Genomic DNA, 14,032 nt, shown 5'->3' on the forward strand with positions numbered 1-14,032 from the left:
CAAAAATATTAACATATCTGTATTGCAAGCTGCAACCCAAAAATGCTGTTGGAAGAAATGTACAGACTGGAATTATTTGTTTTGCCGGTGCCTTTATTCTGGGTTCTTGAAAGACATTTTTCAGCATTAAACCTTTGTATTGGTATGGATTTTTGGATATATATATATATGGATTTTTAAAAGGGCATTTCAGGTTTAGCAGTTTGCGGAAGGATAGTCTGGGATGGATTAGTGTTTGTATTTGAACTTGTTTTCTTAGAATCAATCAATTACACCCTTGTACATGTTGTATTACAGGGTACAGTATTAATTTTGCAGTTCAGTTTGGATGTTTTATGCATATGTGTATACATATTTTTACTCATACACATACAGACACACATTTTGTTTGTTTTGTAGTGAGGTGTTGGAAATTGGGTACCAAATATTTCAGCCTACCTTGCAGTATCTGTTGATGATCTCAGCAACAACATTTTCTGCCTGCCAGGGTATTAATGATGAGCTGCAGTGTTGTTAAAAGCTGCTCTTTGTCACTGTCTCTCTCTCCCTTCTTCCCCGCAGGTTTTGTTCACAGGTGTGATGGATGAGGCAGGTGAAGCCATCACAGCTCGTCTAGGGGGCAGCATGGCAAAAGGCGTTAATGACATGACCCACCTGGTGACGGACAAGGTGCGGCGCACCGTGAAGTTCCTGTGCGCCGTGGCTCGGGGAGTGCCCATCGTCACCACCGATTGGCTGGACAAGGTGAGGGCGTGGTTAGTGCAGGACTTGGTGCGTTACAGTAAAAGCAGTCGCAGCGGTTTCCCCCGCCATGCACTGAAGCCTTTTTCTGCTGTGTCTTGCGCTTAGCATCAGGGGCTTTTACGGCATGATGTGTGCCAAGCACCAGCACCAAAAAGCTTTTTTTAACTGCATGCTGAGAGCAGTTTATACTGGACTTGAAATTTTATTTGAGAGCTTTGTGCACTGAACTACAGTTGGAGGTTGTGATCAAAAAAGGTGCCAGAAACAAGATAGCAGGGAAATAGCACCTTATGTCTGTTACGTGTATGTTTGTGGACAAGGTTAAGGTTTGCTGACTGTGTTGGAGTTAAGTAGCTGTGCTGCAGGGAGAAACTACGTCTGATCCATGCCGGTCCTGCGCTCTGAGTTCATGTTGTTAACTACTCCCCCTGCTACACGCCCACAGAGTGGTAAGAATGGGGGTTTCCTCTCCCCTTCTGCCTTCCTGGTAAAGGATGTGGAGCAGGAGAAAAAGTTCGGCTTCTGTCTGGAGGAATCCCTGCGCACGGCGAATGCCCAGCCGCTGTTAGAGGTACCTCTCACCCACACACGTCTGATCTGTCCATCCATCCGTCCCCGTGGGTCTGCTCTGTCTGTCCATCTGTCCCTGTGGGTCTGCCTGTCCTCTTAGTGTTCTCTCTCACCAGCCTCTCTGGAGTGTGATGGATGGTAGTTGTTTCATGCCAAACAATGACCATTTTACTGTCATTGTTTTGAAGACAGACTCTGAATGTATAAACGACCTTACATTATGGAACAAATAGCACTATTGATTTTTTTCGAATGCAGGAAAGTCATTGACCGTGTATGCGTTTGCGCTCTATAATTGTCTGCAGCCAGTCGTAAGTGCCAGAGCTTCAAACTGTGGTTGGTGTGTGTGTGTGTGTGTGTGTGTGTGTGTGTGTGTGTGTGTGAACGCACAAGCTTGCTGATGTCCAGTCATGTGTGTACAGACGTATCTGTCTTCTGTTTGCCTCCGTCCCAGGGTTACGAGATCCACGTTACACGCTCCGTGAAGCCCGACCCAGCCCAGATGAAGGACATCATCTCCTGCAGCGGAGCCCGATACCTTCCCAAGATGCCCTCTGTCGCCAAGGTGACAGCCTCTGCCACACAACCGCCGTCTGTTGAGCTCTAGCTTTTTTTAATCTCTCAGTTTATCTTTATCTTCTGTGTTTTATCTTTCTGTACAGAAATAGACGTGCTGTGTATCTGTCCCTTTGTGTCTCAACCAGAGTATAGGTTTGTGTGGTGTATGTGTGTGGTGCGAAATCAACCTACATATCATTTACCCTCTTTATGTGCTACATGGTATATAGCCTATTAAACCTATCGGTATTAGTATGTGTACTGGTATGCGTGTGTGTTGTGTGTTAACCCTCTGTCAGGGAAAGTTCATGTATATGGTTCTAACCCTCCCTCACACTATCTCAGTTTGAATCAGGTTGTAGCAACTCCACGCAGCGTGTACTGTAGTAACCTCCTGTCTGTCTCTGTGTGCCTGCAGCCTCAGACGGTGGTGATCTCCTGCGCGGAGGACGCCCATCTCTGCGGCCCGGCCTTGTCCGCCTCCCTCCCCGTCCTGAGCGCCGAGTTCCTGCTCACAGGCATTCTGCAGCAGAGGGTGGACCTGGACGCGCACACCCTCTCCTCCCCGGAGTTGGAGCTGGCGCTCAAGGGAGGGGCCAAGGGCAGGAGGAAGAAGTGACAGGCAGGAGGAAGAGAGGACTGATGTGGCGGACAGCATTGTCTAACAGATAATGTGGAGATATGGGTAGAGAGAAGGGCAGAGGGAGAGCATAGAGGAAACAAATAAAACAAGAGGGCTGGTAACCTGTAGCTCATTATAGGAACCAAAAAGAGATTTTGCTGCTTGTTTTACGTCTTTTTGTACCCTTCTTCCCCTGACTATTTTCCCTTGTGTTTTTTAACGCAGATATTAGGTACTCAGTGTGTACTTTATTCAGATTAACACAAGATGGAATATTGTGTCTGGTGAACTGTGACTACCGACCTTGATTGTAAATGAGCTTTTAGATGACACTGCCTGTCAGTTCCCTCCAGTGAAGGATAATACAAGCCTGTGATGGAAGTTCACCTGACATAGTTTTAAAGGTGCACCACCTGTGCATGTTCTTGTAAGTCTTTACAAGTGAAGGTTATTATTCCTACGCCAATAAACATTTTTTACTGAAAAAATGGGAAGAGTATCTCATACTTGTGTCACCATGTATGCAGTTTTAATTATAAAGATGTGAAAGGTTTTGGCTCTCTCGTAAATAGCATAGCTTTGACCTCAATATACACCGTTCACATTCACATTTTATTTGACTTAATGAAATATATGAATATTTATATACAGCTTCTGAATTTATGTACAGCAAAATACATATGTTACTAACAAATGAAAAGCCCTGCTGTTAAGTTTCAGATAAGTGATGGATTCTTTTCCAAGCTAATTATATTTTAGCTGTATGGAATCACAGACCTGTACATTTAAGGTTTATTGGTAATGAATCCAATACTTTTAGTCAACTTTGGCCATTTCTGTTTCCCATATTGAGTGTGCAGTTACTGTTTGAATAATTGCAACTGGTTGAATTGTGCTCACCAAAACTGGCAATCAGTTGTAATGGCCTGTAATACAGATTAATGTCTGTTACATGGAGCAAAGCTCTTTTTTAAATGCCCCCAGGACCAAAGGAGGTGGATGTTCTTGAGTTTTCACAAATTTGCATTTATAAATATGTCCTAAAATGGCTAGTTAATGAGTAGCTGCCTGACACGTATGATTAAGCACCAGATGTGCTGACTGTTCCAGATATCCTTATAATTTAAAGCCCTAATTAAATATCTTAAATAATCGTAGGGCAAATTAGATTTTTGCAGAAAGCAGCACTGGATGCCGTCAGGGAGGTCTACACAATTTCTGACGTAAATGCAACTCGAGAACTTCGTGACTATACTTGCTGCTGTTTGCACATATTTCCTTGTCGTTTTTAACGGGCTGTTCCTGCGTGTGCTTCGTGATAGACAAAATAACTAAACAGGCCTTTGTGCTATTTAGAGTGAGCTTACTATAAGAAGCGGACGGTACTGCAATACAAAACAACTTTTACATTTAAGCATTAAAACTGGACATGGTGTGATATTAAGATTTTTGTCTTCAGACCGAAAAAATATGGTTTGAGGGAAAATAGAAAATTCCGAACATGGGCGATTCCGCACGGGCCCCTCCGATGTTTGCTACACGCCGATAGATTCCGAACGTTTCCAGATCTTCCCGATTTCTCACCACAGTCTTTCGGCGCATTTCTTGGGGGATGAGGGGACGAGAGAGGTTGAAAGGAACATTAAAATAAAGTACATTTCCTTATCTTCATTCTGCCCGTTCATTCTATCGTTTCGGATAAGATTGCAAGTATTTAAGGTAATTTCATTATTAGAATGCATGGTATGCATGAAATGTCTGAAAGAACCATATTCAGAATAAACTGGAAACTGACAGGTTAAATTCTGCAGATTTTCGCTGGTCGTCAGCTTGTTTTCTTGCTTTGGGGTATGATAACTGATTTTAAGGTGAGTTTGGGGCGTGTTCCCGCTGATAGCAGGATAGAAACGCGTGGAAAGAAAATATGCATTGTTAGCTACGTTCACTGAAAGGGAAATCATTATAGTAACCGTAATAGCTATACTCTTTCACCACAAGATATGTGAAAGATATGTTTCCCCATATGCACGAAAAAGGGATATATTATGTATTACTGTTTGTTGTTGCCTAGCTACTTGCTTTGTTGCTGATGGAATTTAATTTCTCAATGGAAATCGTGATTTTTCCCCCCTGCATTTTATTTATTTATTTTGTGTATATATGAATGCAATTTGATTCTAAGTGTACACTATTCATGTTAATTTCAAGCAAATGAATATCCTTTCAAGTATTTTTGTGGAGTCGACTGCATGATGAAAAAAAATGTAGGTATTTGTGCGCTACCGCCTGTGTGTGCTTTTTGGTGATGCTAAGAAGCGAGTCGATTTGCATTTACATGAGACAATTACACTTGTGCATTTAGGGGCAATTTATCAAGGAGAAATGAGACAAATATGCAGACCGATGCGGCTTGGCTCTATATTGTGTTATACGCCCTAGTGTTTTTTTTGGACCCTCGTAAATGTTTTATTCCATGTCTCATTCGAGAGGTAACATTGTTTCAGGCTGTATGGCTCTGTTTCGAAGCAGACCAGTGTGTACCTTTCATTTCGGTTTATTTTTGGGGGCACTGCTGTAAAATAGTTATGTAATGGAGACAGAGAGACGGAATGGGAGGAAAAGAGAGAGCAGATGGCCGTTTAGTCGCCGGAGGTTGCCGGAGGAGTGAGTAGACACCTTGCATCAGCACATGTGTGCCGAGTGCAGGGGGTGCGTGCAGACTCATGCCTTGTGCTTTTATAGATAATAAAGAGAGCTACAAGAGGACTATGAAGATGTTAATGCAGTAATCATATTAGATACTGTTCACATGGTTTACATGTGGCTTTCGTACGTGGCGAGGGAGGGACCCAGTTTCCTTCCCTTGGCATATTTTTTTTTGCTGACTCTCATTTGTCTCATCAAATACGCCCGCTGGTTCTTAATGGGACATTGAGATTGAACTAGATCATGTGTTTTGAGGAAATTAACATAAAGAGCAGGGGTGTATTTTTGCCAGATCTGTCACACTCAAGAAACCAAATTGTGCGTTCTTCCCTTCCAGCTGTTCAGTAAAACCTATTTCCCATATTAGTTTGAAAGGTAATCATATCTATTCCTAGCCCAGCAGCTGTGGTTAGAAAATGTGTTTGCCCATTGTCATAATACATTACACAATATTCATGAATACTTTACACACACACACTCACACACACACACACACACACACTCTAGTTAGGACTGTAGCCCTTCATCAACCTCACTGTACTCCTGACCCCAGCTACTAATTCAGTTGAGAACCTAACGCTGCAGAAATGCATGCAAAGGGGACCCTGGGATTGCATGCTTGCCTTATCTAGGGCGTTTCTCCCAGCATGGAGGAAGAGACAGACACCCCTGCTCAGGGATCTTAGCACACTCACTGACTTCAGAACATGATGTCATCACAGCAGCCTTATTGTCTCCCAGTGAGGGCACTTATATTTGTGCGTCTGTCGTTGCAACGGCTCACGTTGTTTTGCGTCTTACCAGAGACCCAGACAAAATGGAGACCGTCAGGATGGTTGTGTTCAGTGCTCTGCTCTGTTCAGGTAAGCACACAAATGTAAAACTGCAGTTGCATGATAAAGTAAACTGATGTTTTAACTGTGTTAAGATGCAGCCATGAGGTGGCTATAGACAGACTTGAATAATGTACTGTAGTTTTTAAATATTAGGTGTGGTTCTACTTCATATATGTTGAAATATTTATATAGTTAGTAGCTCAAAATAGCACATTACAGTAGTGTGACTCCATTTAGCATGGTACAAAAATACATGTGAATCCTGTTAATATCTCCATTACTGTGCAAATTTGTATACAGTATATTGGCTGAAGTATCAATGGGAGTACATTAATACTGAACAAAAAAAAAAAACATTGAGCCAGTTGGTTTTCAGCAAAAAGACAGCAGGTTGAAATATTGGCTGAGTTTATCTTTGCTGTGTTCTACATAGTAACCATGAGGGGGAGATGGAGAGACACGTATAATTAATTATGGTGAAGTATCTGGGTGATAGTCTACCTAGCTGTTTTGACATTTAAATGACCATATTTATTGAAGAAGTGAAACCATGACGGGGTAGTTACTATTTTCCTCAACATTTTCCAGTATTGATGCAATAGTTTAGTTATTGGCATTAAAATAGATAGCTGAATAATTATTTGTTTGTTATTTACTTGTTTGTTTGATCAAACGTCATGAGGTCTGTTTAATAAAAACCTTTTTGCTACTCTTCTTTCAGCTTTTGCTGAAGCTTTGAAAGGTGAGTATTCCTGCTGCTCATCGACATTATAATAGGTCAGATATTTTTAGCGGAAGTGCTACTTTCCTTTCAGATTCAATATCAAATGTCAGTTTTTATGTTTATCTGGACCTTTTTTTGCTTTAATTAAAAGGTAAAGTTGATACTGTCTTTTTGTCTCCCCACTCTGCTTTCTCTGTCAGTGATAAACGAGTCACGGACAGCGTTTCTGTCAGAGGACTTCCAGATCTACATCCCGTCTCTTAAAACCGCAGAGGTTTTGTTCCGGCCCAGCCAGGCCCCGGAGGGTCCTGAGGAAGCCATCTTGAGAGACGGCCAGGTGCTGAACAACAGGACCAAGTGGAACGTCCACGCCACCCACCTCATCTTGCAGAACGTGGGAACCGGCGATAATGGCGTGTACGTGATCAAAATCAGTGACGCCCCGGACGACGTCAAGCACATCACCCTCACTGTGAAAGGTACCTGAGTGTTGCGCCTCTCGCCCCTCAGAACACTGTGTCCAAGCTGCAGGAGGAGGGGGTGAAACATGCGCGCAGTGTCTGCAGTGGAATTGAACAGTATTCGCCACATCCAGAATCAAATACAGAATGGCAAATATCCAGATAATGCCACCTCTTTCACCTCACAAGGCCCAATGCCCTCCAAATCAAACTATCTGATTGGTATATATGAGTATTTATGCATTAAATCCTTGCTTTTGTTTTTTTTTTTTCCAACGGTTTATGAAGGGTTCAATTGAGTTTCAATTACAAAGAGAAAAGTATGCACGTTCTGCATGGTTCCACAAGAGCAACAACATTTGGAACAACTGGGTCATTTATTTGGGTGAAACTGTAGTTGTATGCTGTAATCTAGGTCACCATTTATTTAAGGGCCTATTTATACTGTAAGAATGACACTGATGAATACACCAATACCTACTACTCAGGTGTGAGTATGCCAGCAACCAAAACGGAAATCCTATTATGTCTACTTTTTTCTTAGTATCTGTTTCTTAAATGTTTAAAAAATACATTCTTAATCAATAAATAGTTATTGATATATTCTACTTATAATGATAAGTAGTTATAGTAGTAGTAATATGTATTTATTACATGATTTGCAATGTAATGCATGGGGCACAATTTGTTTCTGTCTCTTTCAGATTGCTTCACTGAGCAGAATGTCAAATATGGTGAAAGTTTCAACATCATCCTGAAGGGGGTGTCTGGCCCGATCACTCTGGAGTTCAGGCCCAGCCCTGCGGGGGCCAATAAAACCGCCGGCCCCATGGTGCCGTTACTGGACGAGACTGAGTCCCCCAGGGGCGAGTACTTGGGTCGTCTGAGCACGTTGGAGCAAAAAGTGAGCCTGCATGGTGTGACCGGGTCAGACGAGGGAAGTTATACCATACTGGACTCTGAGGGTAAAGTGAAGAGGAGAGTGTGCCTCAATGTGAAAGGTGAGTGAGTGAAGGGTGGCATGAAGGAAGCAAAGTTGGGTCAGAGGGAGGGGCAGAGCAGGGCAGACAGGGGTTAGATTGTGGCACTTAGGATTTAGTATTGTCTCTGCTCTTAGCCTAACGTTTTTTTGTCTGCAATTCTTTAAGTCGCTGTGGATAACAGCGCCTGCAAAACGAGTAAATGTAGATGTAAATGCTACAGGGGTAAAGTTGGAGAAGGAGGGGACAGAGTGGGAGAGTAAGAGTGTGATGGAAGAGAGAGAGCACGGGGTGAGAAGGTGGTAATGTAAAGGCAAGGAGAACAGAGAAGAGAGAGGGAATACAGTGGTGGTTTGGGGGGTAAGGAAGTAGGCTAGGTGAGTGGTAAAAGAAGGAAAAAAAAAATTCAGGCGTTATGTCCGCCTGAATCAGTTTAACCTCTCTCTGTACAGCTTCTTTTACTCTGTTATTCTGTTGTATGATTCTTTTTAACCAGTCACCTTCCCTCTTTCTTTCTAATGTTTCCCTCTCTCCCTCCTTTCTTTGCTTTCCTCGCTGTCTTGCTCCTGCTAACCTCGCCCCCTGCCCCACCCTCTCTCTGATCCCTGCCCTGTATCTACCTCCCTCCTTCCTTGTGTTTTTCAGAACACCAGAACTTTGTCCACTTGAGTTATGGCAGCACTTTGAAAATCAACCTGATTCTGGACAGCTCCAAGGTCAAAGTGCAGTACACTCCGGAGTATGACTTCAAAACCCGGGTCATTCTGGATCAGGGGGAGTTGATGGCGGCGGCCGTCCCGACCCTGGAGGGCAGGCTTTCAGTAGAGGGCTCTCTGTTGATTTTGGAGCAGGTTCGAGTTAGTGACTCAGGGGTGTTTAGCGTGACGGACCTGCAGGGCGTTCCTGTGTCCAACGTGTACCTGGAGGTGGAGGGTAAGCAGTGGGAAAGAGACAAGGGGTAGGGGGGTGTGTCAGCCTGGACAAACAAACTTTCTATAATCTCATTCCCCTCTCATCCTCTTCCCTCTGTCTTTCCCTCATCCTTCCCTTCCTCCTCTGCTCTATTTCTTCTTCCTCCATTCCTCCCTCCGTTTTGCATCCTTCCTTCTTCCTCATTATTTTTTTCCCCCTCTCTCTCTACCCGTTCTCTCCCTCTCTCCTCTCTCCCCCTCTCATCTTACCCTCACTCTCCTTTAACCCCCTTCTGACCCCCCTCCCCATGTTTCAGGGTATAAGTTGCCTCCTGTCATTGTGGCGGTTATCGCCCTTCTCTCCCTGCTGGTCTTCCTGCTGCTCGTGTGTCTGATCTCCTGCCTGGTGAAGGTGCGTCGGCGTGCTCAGAAGGCCAGGGCCATCGAAAAGATCGCCAAGCATGCCGGCAAGGAGGACGGCGACGATTTCAGACAGGTAACTCCGTGGGTTTTCTTTGTTCTAATCAACCAAGTGAAGCAGAAGCAAGTCATGGGAAACAGTGTATTGATGAAGCGCTTGATTCAGTGAATAAACCTGCTTTTGTGTTCTGTACTGTAGCAGACAAAGGAGAAAGAGAGAAAGCGACCAGTGCATGTGTATGTCTGTGTCTCCCTGTCTGTCTGTCACCCTTACGAAGGCCCCATTTAACTGTCTCACCACAGACCTTCAGTCTAACCATGAACAAGGTTATTTTGACTCTGCCGATATAGAGATTGGTTGTATTTATAGCACTCATCTTATCGATTGGAATTATTGGTGATGTTTGTCTTGGTGCAAGGTGTTCAGCGTCAGTCGGTCTGTGTGGAAAGCTCTCACCTAGACAGATAAATATGCCACGCCAATACTCCATTCAGTTCATGAAGCTGTGAAGGCATAGTGGCTTTGCATTCATGCTTCCTATTTTCACTTGCTCATATCTAGCTCAGATAGTCACTGGCATCACACCCACTGATTTTCATCAATAGCCTGACAGGATCGCTATTTTCTGTCACCTAGATGGTAAAAGACAGATTAGCATGGATGTGTAAAATTGCCTGCAGCAGCAGATTGGGGGCAGTTAACTTTTTGTCCTCGTTGCATTTCTTCCTCCAAATGACAGCTCTGAAGGAAACGGACGCTGGGTGAGAAACTAAGCTCCAGTCTTATTCAGTAGTGATAAAATATATTTGCAATGGTGTTTCTACTAATAAACTGTGGTGGTCATAAAGTTATATAAATGCCATTGATTACATTAAATATTGTTGCGTAGAAGTGGCTTTTTTAAGTTTCCTTTACTCATGTCGGTGATATCCGTGGGCTGTCACATCACCAGACACATCGCCAGACTAGGTTATTTTTCAGATTCCTAAATGGAATTATATAGCTATAATATTGGCATTTATTCCATTGACTTCCATTCTATTCGTCCGTTGACAAATCATTTATGCAAGTACATAAATACATGCTATATATGGAAATTATGCACTTGATGCAATACATGTTCCACTGCTTATGTCATTGTGATATCCATGGTTATGATATGTGCATACATATGTATATGTATGAATGTGTTTATCATTTCTCCTATAGAAATGTATGTCATTGTGAGTGTGTATCATGCTGTATTTCCTAACGCTGGTGTATTTATAGGTATATTTTATGTGTGTGTGTGTGTGTGTGTGTGTGTGTGTGTGTGTGTGTGGATGTGGGTGTTTAAATTTATATATATATATTGTGGCAGATTACTCTGTAATGAGGTTTCTGTGATCTGTGAGATCAAATTCACCAATTGATGATAGAGCACATAGTTACATAGGACTGGTGAAACGATGGATAATTTGAATAAAGATTCTGACATCTTAATACCTATTCCCCACTGATCTACTGTATATACCTGTGTGTATAGCACCAGTCACAAGTTTTGACACACCTGACTGAATGCATGTTACTCATTATCTTAAGAAGATAATAAGACATTTTGATCTAAAGACTTCTGCTTAAATGCTTGAAATTTGTTTCTTAGGCAAATATAAACAGTGAAGTTGATGCCTATGTATGAATTTCTTTCCAAAACAAAATTTTTTTGGCTACTTTGAAGAATCTAAAATATAAGTTAATTTTGAATTGTTTAGATCACTTTTTTTCGGTCACTGCATAATTCCATTTGTGTTGTTTCACAATTTTGATCATCTATTACACTAAAATGTGGAAAATAGTAAAAATAAAAAAAAAATCCTTCTATGAGTAGGTGTGTCCAAACCTTTCACTGGTACTGTAGATGCCAGTATACAGACTGAAAGCATTAATCAATACTGCTGCTTTATCAAAAATACTTCTCTGCCGTGTCTGTCACTATGGGAATGAAATGTCCCAGCTCCCCCTTCCTTTTAAAGGAACCAATAATTATTCATGGTGTTACAATATATATCGTACATACTATATATTCCTATTATGTATGTGATTATATGCAGTTTTTATATACATGCTTTACATGTCTGCCTATTTCTGTGTGGATGATTGCATTTTGATTGTGTTTCTGTGTATTCCTTGCAGGTGGTTCAGGAGGCATATACGCGCTTCGCTGAGGAATCCACTACGCAGTCTCAGTGTGACACCAGCACTATGAAGACTGAGGTGGACATCAAGGTTTGTGATGGGGGCAGAAACACATGATCTGGGTCAAAAAAATGGAGAAAGATGTGAAGAGGAACCTCTGAGGGACAGTTGGCACCTTATGAAAATTTTCCTCCTCATGTCATTTTCTCCCCCCTTTCTCCTCTCTGCTCGTAACACATCTTCTGTCTTCTTTTCTTAGGGCCTCGAGGTGTCTAAGAACCTTCTGGAAATGAGTGACTCGGGGGTGGAATTTAATGCTCCAGGTTTAGCAGTGGACAGTGATACAGATGTGACCTTCACCTCCCCAAAGAACCTTGTGGAGTCTGACCACCTGAACAGCACTGCGCCTCCTGAGGTCAAACTGAGTGACACCCAAATCCTCAACTCCAAGCCGAGCATTAACCAAACCCTCGACTCCAAGCCAAGCACTAACCAAACCCCCAATTCTAAGCCCAGCATTATCCAAAGCCCTGATTCAAAACCAAGCATTACCCAAACCCCAGATTCTACTCCAAGCACCAACGTAACTCCCGTCTCAAAGCCAGGCACTAACCAAACCCATGATCCCAAGCCAAGCACTGATCAAGCTCCTGATTCCAGTCTGGGTGACAACCAAGTCCTTGATTCCAAGCCGAGTACTGGAGACGTCCCAGAATCCAAGCCGAGCAGTGACCAAAGCCCGCCTTCCAAGCCAGGCGCTGACCAAACCAGCATGGATGCTAAACAAACCTCTGATTCCAAGCCAAGCAGCAGTCCAGCTCCGGAGCCCACAATTAGTGCCCCTCCAGAAGCAGCCCAGTCTAGCGCTGTCCCCGACACTGCCTTGAAAAGCACTGAACCTGTCCTAAGCGAAACTCCTGCACCTGAAACTAACGCAACACCTGCCACTGAAGATCACGTCAGCAGTGGGCCTGCGTCTGATGCAAACCTAGATGTTACTCAGCCCACCTCTGTCGCACCTGACCAGGATACCAGCAAGGAGAGCAGCACCACATGAAAAGACTTCCAGAGCCCCCATAACCCCTGAGGGATATCACTGGTAACCTAACACCTTATTAATCTGTCATCCACTCCTCATAGTCATAACCTGAACACTGCTAATGATACTCACCTGTCACTAACTCCATATCACTTTGGGTTACTGTGATAATGAAAAAAATGACTGTGATATCTGAACATTTATATCCGATTGATGCTTGAAATAGATTAGAAGCAATCCTGTCTGCGAGAAATCAATACACAATTTAAAACTGAAGCCCAGGATTAATCTTTGGATGGCCAAGCACCAATCTGCCCTTTTATAGAATAAGGCTGCCTTGTACTTGCTTGGTGCATGGCCAAACAAATACAATTTCTGAGTTAAATTCCAAATTTATTTGTGCATGCATACGTTACAGCTGTGAATTCCCACCTGATTTGTTTTGTTCTTTAAGCACAGAGATTGGGAAATAATGAAGTGTTTAGCTTTCATTTCAGGGGGCAGCCCATTATAGGTATGGGGCAGGATTACACAGACAATGTACCTACCATAGACACCTTACTCCTACTGCAGTTACAACATGATTGCCAACAATGTGAGTGGTCCAGTATTGCAGAGACATCTGAGCACTTGAGACACTGGAGATGCCAGTGCCTGTATCAAACATAGGGCCATATTCCTTAACATTTTAAGTATTAGTAGAAGTACCTCAAATGCAGAAAATTCCAAGAGCTATGCATATTATTTTCACATAAAATAATTATCAGAAAGTCATTTGTAATGCTTTTGGAGGCTCAGGTGCACTCTTGAAAGAGTGGGGACTTTAGAATTTTGTTAAGGTATTCAGACAAAATGGTAACCACTTTCAAGGTGGATAATTATCATGGTCATAATATGGTTAATAACTCTGAATGCAGTGTAGAATTGGTAGAGCACTTCTTAAACATTTGTCTTCAAAACCTGCAGGTACGGTTTTAAAAAAGAATGACTCACACCAGAAAAACTCAAAGAAATGACCTTGAAGTATACAATTGTTCAACAAATCTGAAAGTTTGCAAAAATGGAGAATTGCTCCTGACTGGATGTGCAATTTTGACTTTTTAGACTTTGAGTCTGTTTTCACTATTTCTTCATTTAGTTAGTCAGCACAATTTAAAAAGCCATTTATGTCAGAGCCCTGTTATTCCCCCATCACAAAAATATCCATTAATGTAATGTTTCTTCAAAAACCCATGAAACATAAAACATCATGTAATGTGTAATGAATAGTTAATAACAGAAAATG

At 42.5% G+C, this 14,032-nt stretch overlaps 2 protein-coding genes across 4 annotated transcripts in view; both read left to right on the forward strand.

The window, feature by feature from the left end:
- mdc1 (mediator of DNA damage checkpoint 1) overlaps positions 1 to 2,952 on the forward strand; it is a 13,570-nt gene extending 10,618 nt beyond the window's left edge. The window contains exons 10-13 of the mRNA XM_036538656.1: positions 562 to 744; positions 1,190 to 1,315; positions 1,769 to 1,879; positions 2,291 to 2,952. Of these exons, the coding sequence (XP_036394549.1) occupies positions 562 to 744; positions 1,190 to 1,315; positions 1,769 to 1,879; positions 2,291 to 2,491 (621 nt within the window). The 3' untranslated portion in view covers positions 2,492 to 2,952. The remainder of the gene's footprint in view (positions 1 to 561; positions 745 to 1,189; positions 1,316 to 1,768; positions 1,880 to 2,290) is intronic.
- An 869-nt stretch (positions 2,953 to 3,821) lies between these two features.
- Positions 3,822 to 13,932, forward strand: si:dkeyp-77h1.4. 3 transcript variants are annotated; one of them, XM_036538152.1, is made up of 10 exons: positions 3,822 to 4,213; positions 6,005 to 6,063; positions 6,758 to 6,778; positions 6,961 to 7,239; positions 7,926 to 8,222; positions 8,847 to 9,134; positions 9,430 to 9,608; positions 11,706 to 11,798; positions 11,968 to 12,230; positions 12,261 to 13,932. In XM_036538152.1, the coding sequence occupies exons 2-10, from the start codon at positions 6,018 to 6,020 to the stop codon at positions 12,763 to 12,765; spliced, it is 1,971 nt and encodes a 656-aa protein (XP_036394045.1). In that variant the 5' UTR covers positions 3,822 to 4,213; positions 6,005 to 6,017; the 3' UTR covers positions 12,766 to 13,932. The 3 variants fall into 3 exon arrangements, with proteins under 3 accessions (XP_036394045.1, XP_036394043.1, XP_036394044.1); XM_036538150.1 differs by having other exon boundaries at positions 11,968 to 13,932; XM_036538151.1 differs by lacking the exon at positions 3,822 to 4,213 and adding an exon at positions 4,292 to 4,362 and having other exon boundaries at positions 11,968 to 13,932.
- Positions 13,933 to 14,032: the final 100 nt, after the last annotated feature.

This window comes from Megalops cyprinoides, chromosome 10, assembly GCF_013368585.1.
Source record: "Megalops cyprinoides isolate fMegCyp1 chromosome 10, fMegCyp1.pri, whole genome shotgun sequence".
NCBI classification, from domain to species: Eukaryota; Metazoa; Chordata; class Actinopteri; order Elopiformes; family Megalopidae; genus Megalops; species Megalops cyprinoides.